The sequence below is a fragment of the Myotis brandtii genome, unplaced genomic scaffold (genome assembly GCF_000412655.1).
Source record: "Myotis brandtii unplaced genomic scaffold, ASM41265v1 scaffold50, whole genome shotgun sequence".
Classification (NCBI taxonomy): Eukaryota; Metazoa; Chordata; class Mammalia; order Chiroptera; family Vespertilionidae; genus Myotis; species Myotis brandtii.
In genome coordinates this window covers 1,546,065-1,572,075 of record NW_005369061.1, presented here as the reverse complement: position 1 = coordinate 1,572,075, position 26,011 = coordinate 1,546,065, and the positions used below count along the sequence as shown (strand labels likewise).

At 45.7% G+C, this 26,011-nt stretch overlaps 1 protein-coding gene across 2 annotated transcripts in view; it reads right to left on the bottom strand.

Annotated features, from left to right (window-relative positions):
- KIAA0100 (KIAA0100 ortholog) overlaps positions 1–25,986 on the bottom strand; it is a 29,431-nt gene extending 3,445 nt beyond the window's left edge. The window contains exons 1-32 of one of the 2 annotated variants that reach the window (XM_014548219.1): positions 25,884–25,986; positions 25,196–25,319; positions 24,660–24,709; positions 24,195–24,342; positions 23,898–24,016; positions 23,603–23,663; positions 23,228–23,417; positions 22,303–22,426; positions 21,980–22,104; positions 21,666–21,733; positions 21,414–21,559; positions 20,625–20,743; positions 20,352–20,515; positions 19,953–20,208; positions 19,231–19,436; positions 16,989–18,084; positions 16,376–16,567; positions 16,037–16,239; positions 15,771–15,889; positions 15,439–15,659; positions 14,721–14,911; positions 14,485–14,584; positions 14,140–14,342; positions 12,963–13,257; positions 9,775–9,932; positions 9,289–9,495; positions 3,171–3,270; positions 2,753–2,935; positions 2,274–2,395; positions 1,296–1,451; positions 1,089–1,210; positions 342–522 (exon numbers count right to left, since the gene is read on the bottom strand). In XM_014548219.1, coding sequence (XP_014403705.1) covers positions 342–522; positions 1,089–1,210; positions 1,296–1,451; positions 2,274–2,395; positions 2,753–2,935; positions 3,171–3,270; positions 9,289–9,495; positions 9,775–9,932; positions 12,963–13,257; positions 14,140–14,342; positions 14,485–14,584; positions 14,721–14,911; positions 15,439–15,659; positions 15,771–15,889; positions 16,037–16,239; positions 16,376–16,567; positions 16,989–18,084; positions 19,231–19,436; positions 19,953–20,208; positions 20,352–20,515; positions 20,625–20,743; positions 21,414–21,559; positions 21,666–21,733; positions 21,980–22,104; positions 22,303–22,426; positions 23,228–23,417; positions 23,603–23,663; positions 23,898–23,983 — 5,394 coding nt within the window. In that variant the 5' untranslated portion in view covers positions 23,984–24,016; positions 24,195–24,342; positions 24,660–24,709; positions 25,196–25,319; positions 25,884–25,986. The remainder of the gene's footprint in view (positions 1–341; positions 523–1,088; positions 1,211–1,295; positions 1,452–2,273; positions 2,396–2,752; positions 2,936–3,170; positions 3,271–9,288; positions 9,496–9,774; positions 9,933–12,962; positions 13,258–14,139; positions 14,343–14,484; positions 14,585–14,720; positions 14,912–15,438; positions 15,660–15,770; positions 15,890–16,036; positions 16,240–16,375; positions 16,568–16,988; positions 18,085–19,230; positions 19,437–19,952; positions 20,209–20,351; positions 20,516–20,624; positions 20,744–21,413; positions 21,560–21,665; positions 21,734–21,979; positions 22,105–22,302; positions 22,427–23,227; positions 23,418–23,602; positions 23,664–23,897; positions 24,017–24,194; positions 24,343–24,659; positions 24,710–25,195; positions 25,320–25,883) is intronic. The other variant, XM_014548218.1, reaches the window with a different exon arrangement.
- Positions 25,987–26,011: the final 25 nt, after the last annotated feature.

Below are 26,011 nucleotides of genomic sequence, written 5' to 3'. Positions count from 1 at the left end.
ATGGAGGTCAGTGCACTTCTGTAGGGGGAGTGCCACTCAGCCAGAAGCCAGGCTCACAACTGGCGAGTATAGCAGCGGTTGCGGGAGCCTCCCCGGCAGCACTAAGGACCCCTGGGGGCTGTCCGCCTGCTGGCTTAGGTGAGGGCTTAGGCAAGTGGTCACGGACTGTGAGAGGGCACAGGCTGGGCTGAGGGACACCCCCCCCCACACTCGTGCACTGGGCCTCTAGTAGTTATATAATAACTAGCCCCTTTTTGTTTCTCTTTTTGTGAGTTAGACTCCTAAGATAGGCCAGTGCCTCTCAATACAGCTGCCTTTGTGTGATTGTATATACCCAATACCTTGCTATAGAGAAACCGCTGCAGCTCCAGTTCAGCAATTCCTAGCTGTCCATCTTCCTCTGTCAGGCGCCAACGTGCCTGAGCAAAGTAGAACTCAGTGCGACGGACCACACTCACATCTTCCTGCTGCTTTCGCAGCTCCATCTTGTTGGCCTGCTGCAACTGGAAATCCTTAAAACACCTATAAATGGACAGGAGGATCAAAGCCAATATGGGCAATAGTATTTGGGTTGGGGGTTGGATGGAATGCTCTAGAATGATGCATAAGATAAACCCAGAGATGGATCTATTCTGGAACAGCTATCCTCTACATTTTTTTCAAATGATTGCTTCTCACATCCTGCCATAGGAATGCAAATCCATCTTTCAGTTCTACAGCTTCTTGATAAAGTAATCTCTTTTCACTAATTAACACCTATGATTATGTCTATAATTGTTCCTTTCTAATCAGTTCAAGATATTTTATTTTCAGCTCAGCTACACAGTATTAAGACCACAAAAGTGATCTTTCCCAACTAGCCATTTTTCTCCTTTCCCAGCAGGTACTCTATTGATGATCCAAAGGAAGGGGTCTCTTGTTCTCAACCTTTTGACTAAGTGCAGTTAAGGCTCATCAGGAAGAGATGCCTGAATCTACTACATCAGCCTTTGATAATACTCACTAGATGTAAAGACTATCAAAATGTGGGCAAAGAAATCAACTCCAGCTGGGGAACTGGAAAAAGGCAGAAAAGAATGCTGTTTCACCTGATGAGGATATTAAGCTCTTCACTTTCAAGCTGTAAATTGGCCTTCTCCTGGCTGAGCTGCAACTGAAGCTTTTGGTTCAGGTCAAGAAGGTTCTCATTCTTGCTGTCATCCTGCAAAGACTAGGGAGCCAGGCCAGGAGAAACTGAGAGGAGATCTCCCTCATCTTAGGAGGCCTCCCTGTCCTTAGACTGCCCAGGTGATTACCTTCATGATAGAATACATCTGCTTTTCCAACTGCCGTATCTGGGCCACATGCTGCCGCACGGCCTCCTGCAAATGTAATATGCTGCTGCGCTGCTCCTCAGGATTGCTCGAAATCTCGAGCTGGAACCTGACCCTCTGTTTCTTTTCACTATGCTCCTAAAGGAATAGAAAGGGAAATGAATGAGATTTTCTAATAGACAAATCTTGAAGTAAATTGAAATAGAGAAATGAAAATAAATGAGGCTCTCCTCTGGAAAGCTCCCCTTTACCTATCACCATTATCAGTAGCAAGAGTAAGGGGTAGGCCAATGCAGAAGATTTCACAATAAGCCAATCCCCCAGGGTAGGGATGGTGGAAGTGGGGAGCAGTTACTGTTCTTAGAGGTATTTAAGTGACTGAGTAGAGAACTGACCAAGAAAAACAAGTAAACAAGCTCCAATGAGTCTCAGGGACACTCAGACCTTTTCTAGATAAGTGAAACTTCAACTGCTGCTATTGACTAATAGATGACGTACCAACCACAAGGCCCCTTTTCAGTCTGAAACATGGCTTTTCTTTCTTTTTTTTTTAAATTTTTAAATATTTTTTTATTGATTTGGGAGAGGGAGAGAGAGAGAAACATCAATGATAGAATCATTGATTGGCTGCCTCCTGCACGCCCCCTAGGGATCGAGCAATATATTTTTATTGATTTGGGAGAGGGAGAGAGAGAGAAACATCAATGATAGAATCATTGATTGGCTGCCTCCTGCACGCCCCCTACTGGGGATCGAGCCTGCAACCTGGCATGTGCCCTTGACCAGAATCAAAACTGGGACCCTTCAGTCCACAGGCCGACCCTTCAGTCCACAGGCCGACGCTCAATCCACTAAGCCAAACCGGCTAGGGTGTTCACGGCTTTTCTTAATGGACTCTAAAGCACAAGGTCCGAGGGTTCCTGTGAAGATAACTGGCCTTCTACAAGGGCCCATGCTTACCTTCCGTTTGGGTTCTACATGGAGCAGCAGGTTGTTGACAATGTCCAGGATCATGGCATACTGAGCTGGATTGGTGGAGATTTCCAGCTCATGATGGATAAGGGTGAAGGTATCCACAGCCCCTAAGTAATTGGTAACAGCTAAATAAGAGGCTCAAGTTTCTTCTTAAATATCTACCCCATGTCCTAAACCATATTTGGAACCACTCCTATTAGTTAACCCCATAGAAAGGGCTTGGTGAGAAATGCTCATGGGTAGAAACATATTTGCTTATTTCAAAATAAAAAAACACCCATTCTTCACAGTTCCCTCCAAGAATACAGGTTATTCTCAGAAGAATTTACGAAATGTAGAGCAAAGTGAAATGTTAATGTTCGGTGCAGAGTAGGACTTTTAATAACACACTGCCTCAAAACCTCAAATAACTGCTTTTATAAGTTCCTTAGTACCCTCCTAAAAGCATTTCAAGCCCCAAATACCTTCATGCTTCTTTAGGAGATCTTCCTTTTCCTGTTTCTCATGAACCTCAGGTGGCTTAATCTGAGTTGCCAGTTCAGGATCAATGTCATGACTGTAACTAATATAGTACATTCGACAGTTGCAGCGTGAAATGATCCGCTGGACTTGCTGGGCTTGTTGTGCCTCAGCTGGTTGGTTCCAATCTGGGAAGAGGTGGGAAAGAGGTAAGAGAAAGACATTCTCAATAGAGGTATTGTAGGAGCCACCCAGCTAGCTATGTGTGATGTCTAGGGAACTCCAGACACTTGCTTTCAACCTAGCCTAACACAAAATGGTCCTACTACAGCATTAAGAGTAGGTAAGGGAATCAGGATCCTTTGGGATGCACATCTACACCTAACCATATAACCATATGATGAGGAAGAGAGGAGAACTGACCTGTGGTGGTGGTAACCATGCCTCCCACTGCCTGCCCACTCTCCATCAGCTCTTGCACAGAGTCCAGACTACGTTGCCGGTGCTCCTCGATATTCTTCACCTGAAGACAGAGATACATGCACCTTTAACTCCTGGGAATCAGTACCTTGTTCTGGCCAACTGGGTCACAGATCTCCATGATACAAGTAGTTACACTATCTATCTAGATTTCCACTTCCTGGAGTAACTTGAAAGATCTCCCAGTGTAGAAGACATATATGTCTCTCTCTTGACCCAAACCATCCAAATTCTGAGTTACATGCACATTTTGCCAGGCCCACAGGCCTCAGGCCAGAAAAACAAGCTAGGTTAAAATAAAATCATGTCCTACCTCACACCCATTAGGATGGCTAATTATAAAAATAAGAAAAGAAAAATAACAAGTGTTGGCAAGATTGTCCAGAAATTAGAACACTTATGCACCATTGGTGGGAATGTAATAGTATAACCACTGTGGAAAACAGTATGGGAGTTCTCAAAAAATTAAAAATAGAATTCCAATATGATCCAGTCATATACCCAAAAGAACTGAAAGCAGGATCTTGAAGATATACTGTATATATTGTTGTTGTTGTTGTTAATCCTCACCCAAAGGTACTTTTTCCATTGATTTTCAGAAGAGTGGAAGGGAGCGGGGGGAGAGAAACATCGATTGGCTGCCTCCCGTATGCACCCCAACTAGGGCCAGGGATTGAACCTGCATGCCAGGTACATGCCCTTGCTTGACCAGGAACCAAACCAAAGACCCTTCAGTGTTCAGGCTGATGCTCTAACCATGGAGGGCTCAAAGGTATATTTGTACACTCATGTCCATAGCAGCATTATTCACAATAGCTAAAAGATGGAAGCAATCCAAGTGTCTATCAGTGGATGAATAAATAAGCAATATATTGTATTTACATACAATGGAACATTATTCATCCTTAAAAAGGAAATTCTGACACATGCTATAACATGGGTGAACCTTGAGAACATTATACTAAGTGAAATAAACCAGTGCACACAAAAATACTGTATGACTCCACTTACATGAGGTACTTAAGAGTAGTTAAAATCAAAGAGGTCAATGGGAGGGGGGAAAGGGGGACATATGCAATACTTTCAACAATAAGAAGAAAAAAAAGAGTAGTTAAAATCAGAGACAGAAGGTAGAATGGTGGTTGCCAAGGTCTGGGGAAAAGGGAAGGTGAGGAGTTATTAACAGATATAGTTTTTTGTTTTGTTGTTTTTAATCCTCACCTGAGAACATGCTTAGAGAGAGGAAGGAGGGGAGAAACATTGATTTACTGCCTTCCATATGGGCCCTGATCAGGGATCGAACCCACAACCCAGGTATGTGTCCCGACAGGGAATCAAACTGGCAACCTTTTGGTGCACAGGACAACGCTCAACCAACTCCAGCCAGGCAATAGGTACAGAGATTCAGTTTTATAAGACAGAGTTATGAAGATGGATTGTGGTTATGGTTGTATAACATCATGAATGTATTTAATACCACTGAACTGTGCACTTAAAAATGGTTAAGAGGGTAAATTTTATGTTAATGTGTGTTTTATCACAACTTAAAAAGTTGGGGGGGGGGGAATCAAATCATGTTATGAGTAAAATTTTCATCAAAACCTAAATTTCCCAACCACTTTGGTATTCATGTTTTTGTGTTCTTGCTGTTTTCTGTCTTCAGACCAACCACGCTGACACTATTGCCATCGGGGAAAGGGACTGAATTATTTTGACTCTGCCTAGCCGAAGTCAACTGAATAATAGAATGAGTGATATAGACCATAAGCAGATCTGTCAAGTCACACACAAATTTATATAGAAAAAGCAAGATCAAAGGCCCTCTCATCTAAGCCAAGGACATTCCGATCTAATATTAACATCACATCCTGAGGGGAAAAAGAAGGGTTCACTTGCAAAAGAAGGCATATCTAAAAGCAGCAGGGGCTCAGAAAATGCCAGGTTGGTAGGGCTTGCATAGCTCATACTGTGTGAATAGTTAACACCTTCTGTGCATACCTTCTGAGACTACTGGTAAAGAGCACTGCTTGCCTGAACTACAGCTGAAATATATTGGCATGTTCTCTCATATTATCAATAACCTGACCCTTACTTGGCTTGACATCTGATGAAATGCTTACTACTACTTTTTTTTTTTAAATATATTTTATTGATTTTTTACAGAGAGGAGGGGAGAGGGGGAGAGAATTAGAAACATCGATGAGAGAGTAACATCGATCAGCTGCCTCCTGCACACTCCCTACTGGGGATGTGCCTGCAACCAAGGTATATGCCCTTGACCAGAATCGAACCTGGGACCCTTCAGTCCGCAGGCCGATGCTCTATCCACTGAGCCAAACTGGTTAGGGCCTTACTACTTCTTATAATAATTATACTAGAGGTTTCCTGGATTAAGCCCTAAGGTCACTGGAGGAAGAAGCAGTAGCCAAGAAGGAAGGGATAAGCTTTAACCCCAATGAATAGAATAGCAAAAGATGTTATCACATTGGTCCTTATCAGACATAGCTAGATCTAGTAACTCACTGGGTGTACCACACCCAGCACAACGTGAACACTTAACTCCTGTTAAATAAGTAATGACGCCGAAACCAGTTTGGCTCAGTGGATAGAGCGTTGGCCTGCGGACTGAAAGGTCCCAGGTTCGATTCCGGTCAAGGGCATGTACCTGGGTTGCGGGCACATCCCCAGTAGTGCAGGAGGCAGCTGATCGATGTTTCTCTCTCATCGATGTTTCTAACTCTCTATCTCTCTCCCTTCCTCTCTGTAAAAAATCAATAAAATATATTTTAAAAAAAAATAAGTAATGACAATGCAGAATATTGACTAGGTATATCACATAACCATTAAATTTCCCAATAATATTATATCCTAGAAATTATAGTACAAATTTTACCAAGAAGCTGAAAAGAAAATTTACAGCCACTGCTCACAATCTCAACATCTAACAAAAAGATTATCTTACACGTACCTCCCCAGACATACTGACCAAAAAAGTTAAGACTATTTTCCATCTGAATGAAGCTTTATTTTTTTCAAAATACTTTCTCATTTAATCCTTTCAACAATCTTGTTAAGATGAAGTATTAGAATTCCATTTTACAAATAAAAGTGACTTGCTCAAGGGCTCAAGGCTACTATTATGGCAAAGCTGGCATTAGAACTCTCATAATCTGACTCCTAGACAAGCAGTCTTTCTATTCAAACTTATTGCCTTGCTTAAAGAACCACTCAGTCATCTTCATTAAGAGTGATCAGAGCCCTAACCGGTCTGGCTCAGTGGATAGAGCGTCGGCCTGCGGACTGAAGGGTCCCAGGTTCGATTCTGGTCAAGGGCATGTACCTTGGTTGTGGGCACATCCCCAGTAGAGGGTGTGCAGGAGGCAGCTGATCGATGTTTCTCTCTCATTGATGTTTCTAACTCTCTATCCCACTCCTTTCCTCTCTGTAAAAAATCAATAAAATATATTTAAAAAAAAAGAGCGATCAGAGCCTGGCTGGCATGGCTCAGTGGTTGAGTGTCTACCGATGAACCAGGAGGTCATGTGTTTGATTTCTGGTTAGGGCACATGCCCCAGTTGCATGCCCCAGTTGCAGGCTAGATCCCTGGTGTGGGGCGTGCAGGAGGCAGCTGATCAATGATTCTCTCTCATCATCGATGTTTCTATCTTTCTCCCTCCACTTTTATTTATGAAATCAATTTAAAAAAAATTTTTTTAAACAAAAGAGTGATCAGAGATCCCTGGCCAGTATGGCTCAGTTGGTTGAGCGTCATCCCATGCACTGAGATGGTTCAATTCATTGGTCAGAGCACATGCGAGCTCAATCCCCAATAGAGGATGTGCTAGAGGCAGCCATTCAATGGTTCTAATCGATGTTTCCCTTCCTTCCTCTCTCTAAAATCAATCAACCAATACATATATTGGTTGATATATACATCTTTATGGAACACTTCATGAATTTGCATGTCATCCTTGCGTAGGGGCCATGTTAATTCCAATTTTAGTATATGTGCTGCTGAAGCGAGCACTATCATCCTATATAATAAAAACCTAATATGCAAATTGTCCCCTCGACCGAGAGTTCGACAGCTCACTATGCCAGTGCACTGACCACCAGGGGTCGCACAGCGCTGGCAGTGGGCAGCAGTGGAAGCGCTGCCAGCCCCAATGGGCACCTACAAGAGTGGGACCGCGATGGGATGGTGGAGCAGGTGAGCGAGCGGTGCCAGGCCAAGGCAGATGCAAGTGGGGGGCCCCAATCGCCCCGCAGATGGTGACCAGTGGCAGTGGCGGGGGGCAGGGCCACCACACCACTCCCAGGCACTGAGGGAGCCAGGCAAGGGGCCCAGCCCCGACCGATTACCCTGCAGACGGCGACCAGTGGCCAGTGACCAGTGGCCGGCAGGTCCTGTTCACCCAACCTCCCATGGCACCTGGGCAGGGGACTGCAACCTCTCCCCAGCTACCTGGGGGTGGGGGTGACAGGGACTGAGGTGCGGTGAGAATGCGGGGTGTCCACCGAGCTCGCTCTCACTCCCCCTGCTACCCTTCCCCGGGACGCCAGGGCTCTCGCGATGGGGAAGCCCCCACACTCAGGTGCGGGGTGCCCACAAGGAGCCTGCCCCACACCCGCACAGCCTCTTCCGGGTGAGCCAGGCCACAGCCTTTGGGACTGCAGGGGCCGGTTGGTTGGGCTCCCCATGGGTTCATGAGGAGCCAGTCTGAGAGGCTGGTAGGGAGAGAACGCACTGCCTGCCCGGCTTCTGTGCAGCGCCGTTGGGTAGCCCAGAGGCCCATGCTGCGCCCCGGCCCGTGGTGTCTGGCCGTGCTCACCACATCTCTGTGTGGGGACTCGGGCGCCATGACTCAGGTGAAGGGGGCCCAGGGGCCCAGGTGCTGCACAGAACCCAGAGGTCAGCTGGTACCTGCCCTTCCATGCCAGATGCTCATGCTTCAATCACCAGCCAGACCTAGGGACACCTGTGCATGAATTTCATGCACCGGGCCTCTAGTCTATATGTATAAAAGCCTAAGCAACTGTTCTACTCTTCGACCAGTAGCTATAATGGGCACTGACCACCAGGGGGCAGATGCTCTGACCAATAGGTTAGCTTGCTGCTGGGGTCCAGCCGATTGGGACTGGGCGAGATGGGTCGGACACACCTGGAGCCCTCCCGCAGTCCCTCCTGGGCCCCGACGATCGGCCCAGGTCAGGACAGGGCAAGATAGGTCAGACACACCCTGGAGCTCCCCCGCGGTCCCTCCCCAGCCCAGTCGTGCACCAGTGGGGATCCTCGGCCTGGCCTGTGCCCTCTCGCAATCTGGGACACCTCAGGGGATGTCAGAGAGCCACAGGCCAGGCGGAGGGACCCCACCAGTGCACAAATCCGTGCATTGGGCCTATAGTATATATGTATTTTTAAATAGAGTGATCAGAGAGAAGACAGAGAGCTTATCTAAAATTCTGACTTACACCCTAGACAGTTTGGCTCAGTGAAAGAGCATCGTCCTTCGGACTGAAGGGTCTCAGGTTTGAATCCGGTCAAGGGCATATGCCTGGGTTTCGGGCTCAGTCCCGAGTAGGGGGCGTGCAGGAGGCAGCCTATTGGTGATTCTCTCTCATCATTGATACTTCTCTCTCTCTCTCCCTCTCCCTTGCTCTCTACAAAAATAAATTAATAAATTCCTACTTCTAAAAAAATAAATAAATAAAATTCTGACTTACTGCCTGTTTTCAAGCTACCTGCTGATTAGTGTGATATTATTAATGGGGTCAATAACCTTTTCAAAAGTAAAAAAAGTTCCAACCCATTTTATTCTAGTGCTGGGCAATGAGAATTTCTCTTGCAATGAAAAGAACAGCATGAGATTTAAAAATAAATAAATAAAAATCTGTGTATTCACAGACACAGACCAGAGCTACAGTTCCTACATTAAGGTGTAATCATCCTTCTGCTAAGCTGGTAGCAATAGGTACTGTCAAGATTCTTGTAATTATTCTGCTGGAAGGGGGCAATTATGGAAAAAAGGATGTAATGGACCTTCCCAGCCTGCTGACTAACCTCTAACCAGAGCTGTCGGCCATCCTGCTCAGTGGGGCTGCTTTCAGTGGTGGCAAAGTACTGCATGCCATCCAGCAGGCAAGTCCAGGATGTCTTTTGCTTCAATGTGTCACCATACCAAGCTGGATGATGTTGACACTGCAGCAGCTGGGCTTTAGCAGCAGACACAATAACACAACCTTCTGTCTCTGCTCCACGAAGAACCATCTATATCAGAGACAGAAGCAGAGTCATAGCACCAGAGCCACCAGGAAAGATGAGATTAGTTAGAGGAGTGTACCAGTAACTGCAGCTGGGTCTAATTCTGGCCTACTGAGTAAACTCTACTGGCTTTTAGATATTGTAGTGAGTGATTATCCCTGATACCTGCTGGAAGGAATGATTTTTTGGAGTTCTATTCACCCATTCTTATTTAGAGGTAGGGGAAGGTGAACACATGATTATGACCTAACCCAGTGTCCAAGTGCTCTGGTAAAGAGATGATACCTGGCAGTTGACCAGCTCAATTAGGCAGTTTCGGTTATATATATCATCCGTCTGGCAGGCAGCAATGCCACACAACTGGTCACTCACACCTGACTCATCTTCTGTGAACACTACAAACTTATCTGTCTCTTCAATCAGCTTCTGCAACATGTAAGCACCTGGCAGAGAAACAGGAAGCGGGAAAAGTCACAGTTTCAAAGGGATAACATTCAAACTGATCTTTCAATTTCTCTAGCTAGGCAAGGGCTAGAACGTATTCTCCCTAATCTGCAACTCCAGCCCACCCCACTCCGCCCCTTGACCCCTGAGGGCAAAATAAGGGTTATCATTTAATTTCCCCCTAAACTTTAATAAAAATAACAGATTCCCAAGAGAAACTATGTAAAGTGGTAGCATTGTTTTCTCTTAGGCATATCCACCTCTAGATTAGGATCTCCACAGCCCCCCGTTTTGCTCCTTTATTTTTAATTCCAAATTATTTGAAATGCTGTTTGTCGACCACTCCTTTCCACATGAAACCACTCTCTTGCCATCAGTGCTATTGTGGTCTAGCCTCTCCTTCCCCAGGTCTTAGAAATAAGTATCTCTGCCCTGGCTGGTTTGGCTCAGTGGATAGAGCGTCGGCCTGCGGACTGAGGGGTCCTGGGTTCGATTCCGGTCAAGGGCATGTTCCTGGGTTGTGGCACATCCCAGTAGGGGGTGTGCAGGAGGCAGCTGATCAATGTTTCTCTCTCATTGATGTTTCTAACTATCCCTCTCCCTTACTCTCTGTAAAAAATCAATAAAATATATTTTTTTTAAAAAAAGAAAGAAGTATCTCCTAAGGTCTATCCTTGGCATGTTCCTGTCCCTTTCTTACTTTCTTCTAATGAGTTTGTCTGACAGTGTTATGGTTAAAAGCACAGTCTCCAGAATTAGACTAGTCTGCCTCTGTTTAAGATCCCATCTCTGCCAGTTACTTGATTGCGACCCTCAGCAGCTTGCTTTAACCTGTGTTCTCAGTTTCCTTGTCTGTAAAGTAACAGAAACTATCTCATAAGGTTGTTGAGAGAATTTAATAGAATATAGAAATGTATCTCACAGAGTACCTGCCACACAGTAAGCAACTATTATTATCTCCTTTGCATGAACTCTTAGCTCTATCCTATAATTCCCAAGTCTCTATCTCTAGCCCTAAGCTTTTAAACCCTCATTTCCATCTGTTTGCTAAACATTACTTTGATGTACTACTTGCACCAAAAACTCAGTATGTCTAAATCAACAACTCTATATCTTCCCAAAACTGTTTAGCTTCATTTTCGCTTTCCTCCTGTTTTAACTCCTTTTTCCAAACAGTTTCCAAATCTCTTATATTTCCATCCCCTCATCTTCATTCCCACGGCATCTACCTAGTTCAGGCCCTTGTTACCTTTTGTTGAGACACCACAATAGTTTCCTAATTTGTCTCCCCACCTCCAGTTCCTTCCTCTCCAGTCCTCCTCTGCACCATTGCCAGATTTATCTTCCTAAAAGTAAAACTCTAATGATGACATGTCTTTATTAAAAAACCTTCAGTAGTTCACCATTGTCTACTGAATAAGGACCAAAAACTCCTTAGCCTTGCATGAAATGGCTTTGATGATCTACCTCCAGCTTTCCTTTCCAGCATCTTCTCTCACTCCTCTCTTTTAGCTACTCTCTATGCCAACCAAATAGACTGTTCACTCTCCTTTGAACACACTAAGCTTTACCAACCCCACTCTCTGTATTCTAGACAGAGATATTCCCTCTGTCTTGAATACTCATCTCCTCCCCAATTCCACATGTTTAAACCATACTAAGCCTTCAAGGTCCAGCTCAAATGTTATTTCCTCAATAAAACCTTCCCTGAGTGCATTACCTCCTTCACTCCACTCAAGAACAACTTCCATATTCTTTAATTTCTTTCTTGTGGCATTTATCATTTTTCATCTTGTTCTTAAACTCACCATGAACTTGCACCTGTCTGTACTTGTTATCCCCTCTCCCTAAAATGCCCTTCTCTCCTTTCTTCACCTGTCAAACTCTTACTAATCTTTTTTTTTAAATATATTTTTATTGATTTCAGAGAGGAAGGGAGAGGGAGAGATAGAAACATCAATGATGAGAGAGAATCTTTGATCGGCTGCCTCCTGCATAGGTCATAGGTCAACGCTTAACCCCTGAGATGGATCTTAAAAAATGAGTAAGCCCAGCCAGTGTGGCTCAAGGGTTGAGTGTCAACCTATGAACCGGGAGGTCACGGTTCAATTCCTGGTCAGGGCACATGCCTGGGTTGCTGGCTTGACCTCCAGTGGGGGGGCATGCAGGAGGCATCCGAACAAAGATTCTCTTCTCATCCTTGATGTTTCTATCTCTCCCTCTCCCTTCCTCTCTGAAATCAATAAAAAAAAATATATATATATATATTTTTTAAAGACCCATCTTCATTATCATCTTCACCATGAAGGCTTTCTAGACTTCCCTATGTTGATTTAAATACTTTCTTCTTGAACATTCTTACAAAGCATTTTCATAATGAAATAATAATTTGCATATCTTTATATCTACTAGTTTCTAAGATTCCTCCCATTTTTGTATCCCTAAAGTCTAGGGTCACGTCTGATATATTATAAACCTTCAATAAAACTAAAATGAACCTATGAATAAATGAGTGATTGAGTGAATGAATGAACTAATCTTAGCTCATCCAGATATGACAACTTGTTAAGAAGCATAGGCTGTTGTTCATTCTATATCTTTCACTGAACCCAGCACAGTGCTCTGTGCCTGTTATGAATATTTGTTGACTGAACAAAATAATTCATCAAAACACAAAACAATTCTCTAATTCTTTGTTTCTTTCCCTTATTTATCCTGTGTTGGCCCCACCATTTCTTCCTGATCCTTCTCCTTGCCATAGGACTACACCCTTTTATGCCCCATATCAATGCTATGTAAGACTTGGGTGGCCTGATATGGAAAAATAATGGTTTCATCTCTACACCTAGATGGAACCAGCCATGATTTAGCGCTTTTCAAACTCCTGTCCAAGCCAATGTACATATTCTACCAAGCATGTCAAACTCAAAGGCTAACACAGGCCAAATAAATGAGGCATGCAGCCTGCCCCGCAGGCCATGAGTTTGACATGCTTGTTCTAAACCTAACCCAATGGAGTCCTATCTTACCTCCTGATGACCCCTTATCAGGCTGTCCGCTAAAGCTGGGACTGCTGACAGGAGGTGGAGCTGAAGCACTGGTTGGGACACTCTGCTTTGGCTTTTTGGCTGGCATCTGGGGGTCAATCTTTAACCCCTTCAGGGCTTCAGTAGAGAGATTGCGTTTGAGTACAGCTGCCTTTTTGTAGCCATCATATAAACCAAAGGCAATGTCCCGATTAGTGGTTGTCCAGGAAGCCCGTAAATCTACCAAGTGCAGCTGGTGTGTATGAAAGGCAGGGTCCCCAACTCGAGTAGAGAGCTCCTAAGAAACAGGAAGAGAACCTCAGGGTAGCATGGAAATCCCCACCATTTCTCCTGGACCACAAATGCAAAAATAAGAAAACAATCTTGTTGAATAAAAAACCTGTTCTGGGGGAGATAAGAAGGCCCTGGAGAAAGATAAGGGGGGGAAAAAAGGCCCGGATAAAGAAAAACTAAGTGGTTTTAGCATGTACATTAGATATACCCACTGTATTTTAAATGACTCAAAGAATTTCAACTTAAAATCCTTCCTTAATTTGGGGTTGGGGGAACAAATAAAGTGCTAGGGAATGTTGTACTCTAGTTCCTGAAGGGCAATAGACTATCCTTAGAAGGAGAGAAAGAAAAGTAATCTTCAAAAAGAGCGATGCTGATACAGGTGATTCAAGTAAGTGTATGATAAAGTAATGACATATATGCTTGGAATATAGTTAGGAACACTACCAGGGACTTCGTCTAAAATGTATTGCTATAGACTGAATTGCCCCCCCACCCCCAAATTTACATTTTGAGACCATAATCCCCAATGTGATGGTATTTGGAGATGGGGCCTATAGGAGATAATTAGGTTTAGATTAGGTCATGAGGGTGAGGCCCTCATGATGGGATTTGTGCCCAGAGAGCTTGAAACATCAGAGAGCGTGTACTCTTTTTATGCCATGTGAAGACACAGAGAGAAGGCAGCCATCTACAAGCCAGGAGGAGAGCCCTCACCAGAACCTGACCATGCTAGCACCCTGATTTTCTCAGCTCCCAGAATTGTGGGAAATATATTAGTACTGTTTTAGCCACTCAATCTATGGTATTTTGTTATGGTAGCCTGAGCACACTAAGACAGGTACTGATACAAGTAAGGTAATAAAGAGACTGTTTCAGGTGGTACCTCCTCTGCTGTGCGATTGCTATGCCGTTGGTAGGTGAGGGAGGACAGGCTCAGTAGGTGGGTCTTTGTTACCAAGGGATCAAGGCAGTGATCAGCACTCTCTTCAGTGGGTGAGGCCATCAGATGAACAGTCACCTGACTTAAGTCACTAACCATCTGGGTCACACTCCAGTCAGAGATGAGGCGCCGCATCACTGTGCCCGCTGAGGAAAGGAGGCATACAGAGTCCATGCAGACCAGCACAGAAGAATAGTGTGGCACAGAAAGAGAGAAAGGGAAGGGAATTGAGAAAGCAAAAAAGGACAAGGAATAGGCTAGGAGAAATAAAGGGGTTGTTTACCTTACCTTGAGGTATAAGCCGCTGAGTTCCCCGAGTGAAGACATGACCCTGACTGCACTCAATCTGGATACCCCGCTGCTGAGCAAATGAGGCCCAATAATGCACCTGGTAACAAGAGAACTTAACACTGAATGAAGAAATGGCACTGGAGAGATGATTAAGAGACCAGGAAAGAAAAAAACAAGTAAACAACGAAAGGAGAACAGAACTGAAGATGTCAGCAGGGATGTCAGAGCCTGACCTGTAGCTGGGGAAAGAGTGCAGTAAAGGAAAGCTGCTTGTAGTGCTGGCCAAGTTTCTTCTTGCCGGGTTTCAGGTTATTGAAGAGCTTTCCCCTACAGATAGGCCTTGTGACACTAGTCCAAGTTGCCCAGAAGTTTTGCATCCAGCGCAGGGTACTACTATATAGCAGAATTCGGGGCTGGGATATTGCTGCAAAGAAAAGGATAGACATTTCCTAGCTACAGTTAAAACACAGAGATGAAGCAAAATCCTTCCTTAGCTCAAGTTCTAGGTTTAAAAACCCAAACAGCACTCAACCTGACACTAAATATCCTCAACACCCTCTCTTTTAGTTTTATTTTTATTGATTTCAGAGAGTAAGGGAGAGGGAGGGAGAAACAGAAACATCAATGATGAGAGATAATCGCCTGTTCAACATCCATGTGCCTACTGGGGATCGAGCCCCCAATCGGGCATGTGCCCTTGATTGGAATCGAACCCAGGACCCTTTAGTCCGTAGGTTGACACTTTATCCACTGAGCCAAACCAGATAGGGCAATACCCTCTTTTCAAAGATCCAACTTCTTTGCTTTCAGCAACCCTCTTCAAAAAGGTGCTAACCCCAATCCTCCCTTGCCCTTTCCCTATCCCCTTCCCAGAAGACTGAGCTGAAGTCCTCAGTGTCAAAGCCCACCCTCCCAGCTCTTCCTCCCCATTGTCCCAGACCCAAGCCTCACTCCCGCTGTGCTGAGTCAGATCCATCTTGATGGAGAGATTGAGGTTCTCAGAGCGGAAGGCCCGGTAGGAGTCATGGAGCTGGCCCAAGGGCACCTCAGGCAGAAATTCTGGGGCCCGAAGAGTGACGCCATGGTGATCGTGGGGGTTCCCGTGGCATAGCCACTGAAGGTCCAGTGTCATGCAAAGGTCAGGCAGGTGCAGAAAGCAGCAGTCATCATACCTGCCTCACAATAATCCCAATCTTCAGTGCCCCAGTCACTTGTAGACCCCTGGCTCTTCCCCACTCCCTCCACCCTGAGTCCTGTTAAAGCCCCACCATCTCTCCACTCACTTAGAGGCTGTCCTCACGTTGACATCCAAGTCACCCTTGAACACAAACTGACCAGGTTTCCAGTGAAACGACAGGTGGCTCCACTCCCAGTGCATATTCTCAGTTGTGTTGTATGGATCCTATAACCACCCCCAAAAACTTGGATCAGACATGGATAAAAATATCACCCTCATCTCCCAAATCAGTACCTTTCTCTCTTCCCCGAAATGCTGTACAAGCCCCAACCATACCATCCTAATAAGAAAACCACTCATCTGAACCCTCACCTCAGTAGCCAGCTGGTGTAGGTTTGCCTGTTCAACATCCATGTGCCAGTCCCCATGGAACAGAAGACGGCTCTTGTCCCACCATGGCAAGGGTGGGCTGGGGTCTGCTGAGGGCTTCGTCAAGAGGTCCACAGACTGGCCAATCAGTGTCCAGGCTGGATCCCAGCATGGGCCCCATACCACTGTGTACTGGAAGATTTCCGCTGGGATAGAGGGGCAAAGGATACAGGTTGTTACACAACTTCATCCCTTTCCTCTTCCTTCACTGCAGAAGGGCCTCAGCGCACCTTCTACCCCAGCCATCACAACATCCCAAACCAACTGCCCTCCTCTACTTACAGCGGAAGTCGTGGTAGAACTTGAGTGGGGGCATGTTCCTCTCTACTACCACATTACCCCATGGTAGTCCCAAGCGCAGGATTTGACGCCGACGGGAGCAAGGCTGACCACTCTGTTCAGTGCCCACAAGTCGACCTATCAGCCGCCAGTCACGGATCTCAAACAGGTACCGGGGATAGTCTCTTATCCGAACTGTTATTATAAGAAAGATACACACTGGCTATTCAGGGGACAGTGTCAGCATACTCAGCATTTTCCCCCCTGCCACTACTTTTACCCACCTATTTTACAAATTCAACTGAGAAAAAAACAACCTAGTAGATGGCAAAAAAGCTGAAAAAGGGCATTGAGACCCTGAACAGATGGTGAGAGGAATATCTAGGAGCTACACTAACCCTAAAGATGACTGAGTTAGTTGTTCCTTTACCTAAGTTAGCCTAGTAGTTTCGGGGTGAAATTCAGGAACAAAGAAAGGTATGAAGAGCCCACACCCATCCCACTCCACCCATCCAAAAACAGCCAGTTCCCAACATAACCACGCTTCTCTGTAATCACTCAAAATGCCCCTTGGCGCTCCAAGGGCAAACACCAGGCTCTGCAAATAAAGACTTACCCAGAAAAGTCTTGACACTGCACTTGAGCATACGACACCACTGAATAACATGATCTACTCCCTCAGCAGGAAAAGGGCTGCCTGGATCAAGCTCTCGAACCTGCTCTATCACACGTTCAGGCCCATGGAAGGAAGCATCTGCCAGAGCCACCAGCTCTAGCCCTGCCAGGCTCCAAGTGAGCAATGCCCGGCGCATGGGTGTGTTGCCATAGAGACGACGGGAGCGCTGGATGTAGATTTCAATGTTTTTGTGTTCCAAAGAGGCATAGAGCTCCTCAATTTTGCGGGCTGGCAATAACTCCCCATGCTGTTTCCGAAGGGCAGCCACTTTGGCATCCAGCAGCTGCAATCTTTTGGCACTCTCCTTACTTTCATCCTTCATCAGTTCATAATTATCTCGAAGTTTCACCTCAAAAATGTCATCCAGGAAAACCCATGAGAAGTGCTGAACTTTCAAAAGTAGATCAGGTGGGAGTGGGGCAGGGCTTGGAGAGGCCTGAGCATGAGTTCCTCCTCGGTGGAGCCCCTTAAGCCATTTCTGAACTCCCACAGCCTCATCCAGAGTTTGAGAAAAATCATACTGATAAGGAAACTCCACTGAAACTGAGCCGAGGGAGAGGAGCCAAACATGGTTCCGGAGGGTCTGCAGCATAGGCAAGGGGTTCCGGTGGAGGATCATCTCCTCTAGCTCAGGTAGCAGCTGCACCTCCACCTCCTTGAAGTTGAAAATGCTATTGCCATCAAAGCCAGCAGCCAGCTCTGGGCAGTAAGCCTGAAGTGAACCCCCATGCCGGCTCAGTGACACACTTTCTGCAGCCAGGGTAATAAACTTGTCCTCGGCTACAAAAGCAGTCAGCTTGGCCGCGCTCACCTCTAGTGTCAGGTTTAGCAGCCGTTTTGAGGGAGATGTTTCGGGAGGTTGGCCTTCTCGCTCAGAAGTGGCCCCTGGAGTCTCTAGTGCGAGGAGTGGAACAGTCTCAGGAAAGAGAGTGGCTCTTAGTAAGTCTCGGCACTGCAGGGTGGCCAGGATATGCTGGTACAAGTACATGTGATCTGGGGGGCTCCAGAGTAAAGTAAGCCCTGCACCACACTGAACCTTTAGGAAGCAAGAGAAAAGGATCTGTCAATTACCATGTCCCAGAACAGGAGAGGTGACAGGGGTTATTATACATGCACATATGACCCGAGAACCATCTCCACCTAGAAGTCTTTCCTGAGTAACCACATTAATTAGTCCCTTCCATGTTCTTAGCACCAAGAGCACTTAAAAGCACTCACACTAAAGTTCTCCTCAACTGGATTCTAAGCTGTCTGAGAATAGAGGCCATGTGTTTTAATTATTTGGCACCTACCAAAGTATATCCAGTATATACAGCACATACTCATTAAACCATTTGACTTTATGTTTCTGCTCATAAGTTATCTTTCAATAACTGCCACAATGTATCATAACCACTGCAACAATCAATTTGAAAATGTTTCATGCACATTTTTACTAAAATCTAGTATATAAAGTAACGAACACACAAATCAATACAGCAAACTGACTTATGTGAAAGTATGCCTCAAAGAAGGGAGCAGCTTGAAAAATAAAATGGTTCTGAATATCTAAGTGGGCAGAGAAAATTTAAATTCCAGGACAGAAAAAATTCCTTTGAGTTCCAGCCTCTGAAAAGGAAACACTTCAATTTCCAAAGGAAGTTGAAGTCTAACAAACAGGAAGCTATTCCACTCTCCTCCTAAGAGGGTCCCACGTCCATCTAATAGCCTGAGAGAAAGGTATTGAAAAGCCTCTGAAAACTTACCAGCACTTCCATCTTCCAGCCTTTGGATGAGCTGAGAGCTTCAGCAACATGACACAAGATTATGATCTTTAAAAAGCCCCTTATTTTTCAGAGCTATGCACCAAAATATTTACAGTGGATATTATGTATCTGCTGCCAAATAATCCCAGAGCCAGAGGGCAGGAGCAATTGGTGGAAGTGTAGATGAAATAAGTTGGTCATAAGCTGCTAATTATTGAAGCTGGGAATGAATACACGAAAGTCCACATAGTCTCTCTAGTTTTACATAGACTTTAAATTTTGTAATGAAGAGTTAAAAATGTTTAGAACAAGCCAGGAAAAAAGAACACCAGGTGCTGTATTTCTCACAGATGAATTTTACATGACTCCAAAGACTGGGCAATGCTCTAAGTCTAAGGAAAACCCAATGTAACTCAACCTCCCCACAGAAGCATTACCTCTAGAGAGCGGATGCTATTGTGATAGGTGATGGAGAGCATGGAGAGGCTGAGCACTGGCGCAGGGATGTCAGGAGCCTTGCAACAGGGCTGCATCTTCTCTGTGACTGACTTCACCAGGGCAAGCACAAGTCCTTGAATACCCACAGTGGAGGTTTCAGCACTTCCCAGGACAGTCAGTGTGTCCAGTCGGACCTCTGAAGCACCTAACATCCAGAAACCACGTCAGCCTTGATCCTCAGCTCTCAAATGGCAACTTCAGTCCTCACTCTCCTTTGTTACTTATTCTTTTCACTCTAGTTGTCTTTATTCCCCACACCTCCCTAACTTCATTTCTCATGTTTAAGGGAAAATTTCCCTTTCCCATCTTAACCTAAACTTCTGGCAAGGCCAAAGAAGTTCCCTAACTCCTACGAATTGCCCAGAAATACATCAGTTACTAAACACACAAGGAAAAAAAGGAAACAAATAAACAAACACTACATGCATCTCATTCTCTTGATCAGACATCAAGGCTGTCTTTTTCTTACATATCTTGCTTAATAATTGCCTTTTATAAGCCCTTAAGAAATACCAAGAAACGTAATTCCAGCATTTCATCTTCTAATTCAGAAAAATTCCAAATAATAAGCTTCATTAAATTAGAAGGAACAGATTGAATCTGCATAATGTGCTTAGGTTATAAACTACCCACTTTGGTATAGACTCCCTGTCCTACTTACCAACGAGGGCAGAAAGGGTGAACAAGTTCATGTCCTCCACCTTCAAGTCCACCTTCCACAGTAATGACACAGACTCCCCGAATGAAGATTCTCTAGAGACTGACTTCCCTGATTGTGGGCCCATCAAGGATAAGATCCGAGAGAGACACTGGGCACAGGTGTCTGATGTTTCTACCTGCAGTCCTCGGATGGTACAATCAAGAAAGAGGGTATCCGACTGGGTGCTAGACAGGCTGAGAGGCTGATTATAGCTACCCTGGAAAAGCAGCAGAGGGACTCCATTAGGAGCATGCAGACACAGTTCTGTAATGCCCTAACGCATTGCTTGCTGCCAAAAAGGTGCTACATGCTGTAAAGCAGGGCAGGATGAGGAAACTGCATGGGCCCCTGTTCACCTACCTGTAGTGTGAAAGAGTCCAGGACAAGTGCCTCACCCCAAACATGCATATTGGGTGGGTGGGGTGCCCGCTGAATGTGAGAGTCACTGCCCACCCGCCAGCAGAGGTGGTCCACAGTTAGGATGCCCCGTTGATGGATACTCTGTGGCCGCAGATGCTGATAATCTAAACAAAGAAGGCAGGAGAGAGGCATTCCGTGGAGCCACTGTGGCCATCAATTGGGTCCAGCTCCACTAATGGACAGGTCTTGTTCCTTTTACATCCCAGAGCTTACCCAGAGAGATGGAATTGAATCCCAAGGCAAAGGGCGGTGTATCTCCAAGCTGAATGGAAATGTTGACATTGGAGATGGAAGTGCTAAAGATGATGGGAGCCAGGATTTGGGGGAAAGTTCTGTACAGGGATAAGACATCATTATTTGATAAAGAAAGAATTGCAGCTTCCTATCATGGAAGCTCTCAAAAATCAGAGTGAGTTTTGTTGTGATTTTTAGGAACTGATGCAACTTGAAAATAAAAAACTAAACTAGTCAGTTCAGTGCTACTCCCAACAGTTAGTCTGCAGGAATGCCAGAAAGATATTAGGTTGAACCATATGAAACTGCCATTTCATAGGTCAAATATGGTGAACATCAGCATATCACAGAACTCAAACTTCTACAACCAAGGAGCATCACTTCTAAACTATTAACCTTAAGTTTTCTATGCAACACAATGCAAGCACTACACAAAGAGAGATATGGCACTGCTAATATGACCTGTCACTTTATCATCTGAGGCAGACAAGATACTGTTCATCATTTAAGTTCAGTTTAGCAAACATTTATTTTGTATAAGGTACTGTGCTAGGTACTGAGGACATAAAAAAAAAGAGGACTTCATCCTACCATTAAAGAGCCTATTCTAATGGGGAAGATATATAAAATAGGATTGCTATTGAGACTGGGACATTGAAACTGAAATTTAGAAAGATCAAACAGTCAAAAACATATTTCACATAAGACACCACTTTAAACCAAAATAATCCATCTGATGAAATGGTAATTGAAAAAGATTGCACTGACCTTTTCTTCCTTTGCTTAAGAACAGATGAACTAGACCCTTGGGTCTCAAGTGCTAGCATGTGCATCCAGTGAGAAAATTCTTGGTGCCGGTAATGAATAATACAAGTATTCACAACCAGAGAGGCTGCGAGGTCAATGGTAGTTACCTAGAAAGAGAACACCAGAACTATGAACTTGGGTTTTATCTCATAAGGCAATGATGTAGGAAGAGAACAGAGAAAGGAATAATTCTTGGTACCACAGTCATCATACCTGCACACTAGCCTTGAGGGAGTTGAGGCAGACAATGCGCTGGCGGCTCTGGGACAGCAACAACCCATCTGTAAGGGCAGAGGACAGATCAGAGAACACTAGGAGCAAAAGGTAAAACTAGGAGAGGGTCAGAGACAGGCAAGGAGTTGAACAGGTTGTCACCAACACTCAAAAGAGTTGGGGCTATTTTCTCTCAATATGGTTTCCTCCTCCCGCTCCCCACTGGTATTAAATTAAGAAGGCCATGTGGCACATGGGGGAAAAGAGTGTCTGGTCCTCCCATTCTTTCTCAGTACCAGCATCCCCACCCAAACCTTTTAGTAGGAGTTCAGTGCTCATCTGTGCCATATCAGAGTTTGCTGTGAAGCTACGAAGGGGCAGCTGATCCTCATCACGGTGGTACAGGAAATGCAACAGCTTCAGCGTCCAATTCAGATGCCTGAACCAGAAACGGACTCTAGCTCAGAAATAAGTGGAATTCCCATTCTCTGTATAGACAAGCTCAGTGCAGCTACCTAGCTCAGAAATAAGTGGAATTCCCATTCTCTGTATAGCACAGTGCAGCTACTTGCTGCATATACCCAGCATACAGCTCCAACTATCACTCTCCACACTTCTGTGGCAGAAGAGATCTCACCTCTTTTGACTATTCATGGACAGCACCACACTTGTGATATCCATTTTCACCTTCACCTGGTCTGGCAGCTGCTGAAGGAGGTAGAGGCCAGGCACAGTTGACTCAGCCACATTTTTTGTCACATCTGAAAACATGAATGAATAATACAAAAGCCATCAATCCTTAACACCCTCAAGTCTCCAAAAATGCCCTGTCCTCTTTGACCAAAAGCTCCCATATAAAATAGACTAAGCAAATGCCCAATGTTAGGCCAAAAGGCAAATATCCCAGAGATTCAGAACGTGCTATAATTTATTCCCCAGAGTCTAAAAAATAGTATAGGGAGCAGACTGGTATAATAGAAAGAATATGGACTTTAGGGTTAAATAATTTAAACCCCATGTTTAATATCAATTAGCTGTGTGACTTGTCAAAATACCTATCTAGTGGCTCTCCCTCCCTGGAGCACGCCCAAGCCTTTCCCCTCTCCCTCTTCTTCCCCCCAGGGTGTCACCTTTACCCTTCTCTCTCCTAAGCTCCAAGGGCCCCCTAATTTTGCCTCTGTAATTTGTTTCCTGAGCCCATTTATTCTACTGCTCACTTCTACCTCTGTGACTTTCTAAATAAACTTTCTCTTATAATTTAGAAAGAAAAGATACCCCTCTAATCTTCCTAGGCTTCAGTGTTCTCACTGGTGCAATGCTGAGGATTTAGTGAGAGAACATATATAAAGCTCATAATACAGGTCTAATTTATGATAATTACCCACTAAACATTGGTTCTTTTATCCACCACAAGCAAATGCCCTATTTCCTCTATCCTCAGGGTTCAAGGCCAAGGTGACTAACAAATCACACCTAAATGAGTAGTGAGGCCACTATTTTTTTCTAATTCCAAAATAACCTGAGAACAGGGCAGCCAAGAAGCTCACTGACTGGGGCTTTACCTGAACAGGGAACAGGCTGGGGTGCCAGGCTTGAGCCCTGGTGCAGCAGCTGACTATGGAAGAGGCCCTCGTGCAGTTCAGCATGGAGTGTCCACACATCCACAGAAATTGCCTTCAGTTGCCGACTCCTGATGCCCACCTCTAGACACAGCTTTAGGGCCAGTGAGAGCTCCGCCAGGCAGGTGTCCTCCTACAGAAAGAATAAGCTGCTAAGGTGTGTATGTGTAAGGAGTCTGGGAGTTTGGGATCAAGAATTCAGTGGTCTGGAATACTACCTTGAGAGAACCCCACAAGGACACAGAATCTATGGGGTAAGCCCTAAGCTCCTTATGACCAGAAGGAAACAAGGCATCTGAAGGACCACGGCATACTCACCAACTGGCCACTCTTTAGAACTTTGCTGTTGATCTGACTTAGGCTCACCTCACATTTTAGCCTGAGAAAGGAAAAAAAGTAAAAGCACTTGGCCCCTTTCCTCACCATTTACCTTCAATCAAGCTTTGTTGGCTGGAAGGGACAAGGCAAGCAGAAGTGCCTAATCTCAGCCTCTCCTCAAATTGCACAGAATAAGAACTTGACACTTTGATAAGAAGGCCCTGGCATCCACCCACCCTGAAACAACTGTAAGGCAACAATGGGCCTACTGGACCCTTTTCTACCCAGAGTTTACCTTTTCCCATCACTATCCAAAAGAAAGCTGCTTTCTCTGATCTGAATGTGCCACAAGGACTCGGAGGTAGCTACCTTGAGAACCATGATGTTTATAGAATCTACATGAATGGAGAATAGCTGCAAGGAAGAAACAAAGAACAGCAATTAATGTCAAGGCACTTCCCCTTCTTTCCAACAGAAAAAGAGTAAGAGACAGCTCTTAGTATCCTGCCCCCCAGTAGCAGAAAAACCCACCCATGATTCCAAAGCCAGTCATTCCCAGTACAGACCAAGAAAAAGGGAGAAGCAGCCTCACCTGACAGATGATCTTCAATAAGGCCGGGCTGAAGGACAGCTCTTTTTGCTGCACTCCTGTGCTCTGGGGGAATGGAGCAAACAGGCCAGAAGCCTTCTGTGGGTCAGTTCTGATACGCACTTCTCCAAAGCACAGTGCCACATAGCGCCTGCCCGGAAGAGAAACCTCGCTGCCATCAGGCCCATCCCTTCCAGAGCAGTCTCCTCCCCTCCCTCACATTCACTCTCCCATCCTCCCTAAAAATGTAGCTCAAAAGAAAAAAAAAAAAATGTAGCTCAAATCGTGGAGGATAGTCTCGTAGTAGTTCTCAATCTCTGTCTCACTAGAGATAATCGCTTCCAGGAGACATCAAGCCAAGAACCCACTTCCCTTCTTGGACTTTGAGGCCTGTGTAGAAGAATCTCATTCTACAAACCCCAATCCCAAATACTCCCCAAAGGAAGAGCGAGGATATAGGGTACTCACGGCAGATCATGGCTAAGGAGTTTGCTGGAAATCCACAGGCTATCAATTTCCTAAAACATCATGGAAGAAAGCCGCTAGGTAAGACATGAGCAGCTTGACAAGTCAGGGAAGGTTCTAAGAAGAGGCGGAAGTGCTATAGCCCTTCCACGAATTATTCTCCATCCCATCTCTACCGGCTTCCCTCCGCCACACTGTATCCTGCTCCTCACAATGATGTTTGCATTTCTCTTTTATGGGTAGGTTGCTGCGTTTCCCCTCTTAAAGTAGAACAGTAAGCTCTTCTGTTTCCTGTTATCTTTGGTCTGTGCTTTACCTTTGTATCGTTCTTACGTGCCCTGGACACTGTGCCTTATCAGCATTTCTAACCGAACGACTTACGTCAGTCCTAGCATTCCCAAACTAAGAGCATCTTGGCAAAGAAGGTGACAAGCCTGGGTTAAACTAGGAAAGCCACCCAGAATTTATTAAAAAGAAAAAAGCTGAAATTAAGCTGGATCAACACCACTCACATACCCAGGGAATCCCGCAGGACTCACCACTGTTTGCTGGTGCTGCTGAAACTTAAGACTGACATTCTGGATCCAAAAAAAGGAGCCAATCTTGAGCTCTGCCTGCAGCTTCCGCTGACACCACTTGGTGACCAACCGGACCACCAGCCACCTGCAGAGACACCCCCGTGAGCTCACAGGACCCGCTCCCAACGATGGCTTCCTTCCCTCACGCCTCGCTGACCCTAGAAGCCCTTGCACAGGGTCGCATCCTGAAGCCGGGTCTTCTGGGCAGCTCTCCCGTCTCCCACCACACCGCTCCATCAAACACTGAGCCACGAGGATCAGCACCGTAGCCCCGGACTGTCCCCGCCACCCGGATGGAATCAGACAAATTAAACGCCACCTTCTAAGTTGGAGACAAAGCCCCTCAGATCTTTAGGAACCCGAGGCGGAGAGAAGAGGCCCCCACAGGAGTCGGAGTACCGGCAGCCCTGTCAGAGGTGCCATCACATACTCCCCACAGGGTCCCTGTCTTCGCCCTGCAGACAGATGTCCGCCAGAAGGCACTGCGGGGTCACCCCCGGCCAGCTCGCCAGCTGCTCTCCCCAGGGCGGTCAGACCGGCTCTGGCTCCCCAGGGCGCGGCTGCAGGTGCCTCCGGGGCGTGTAGGGGGGTAAAGGGAGGCCACGGCCGGCCCCCCTCCTCACACACACACACACACACACACACACACCGGTTCAGCTCCCAGCCTCGGCATCTCCGCAGGCCTCGCCGCTCCCTTCGTCTTCCTCAATCCCAGTGGCTCCGCTCCAGCTCCGACCAGCGCCCCCGCTCCACCCCTCCCTCGGCGCCGCCCGCCAT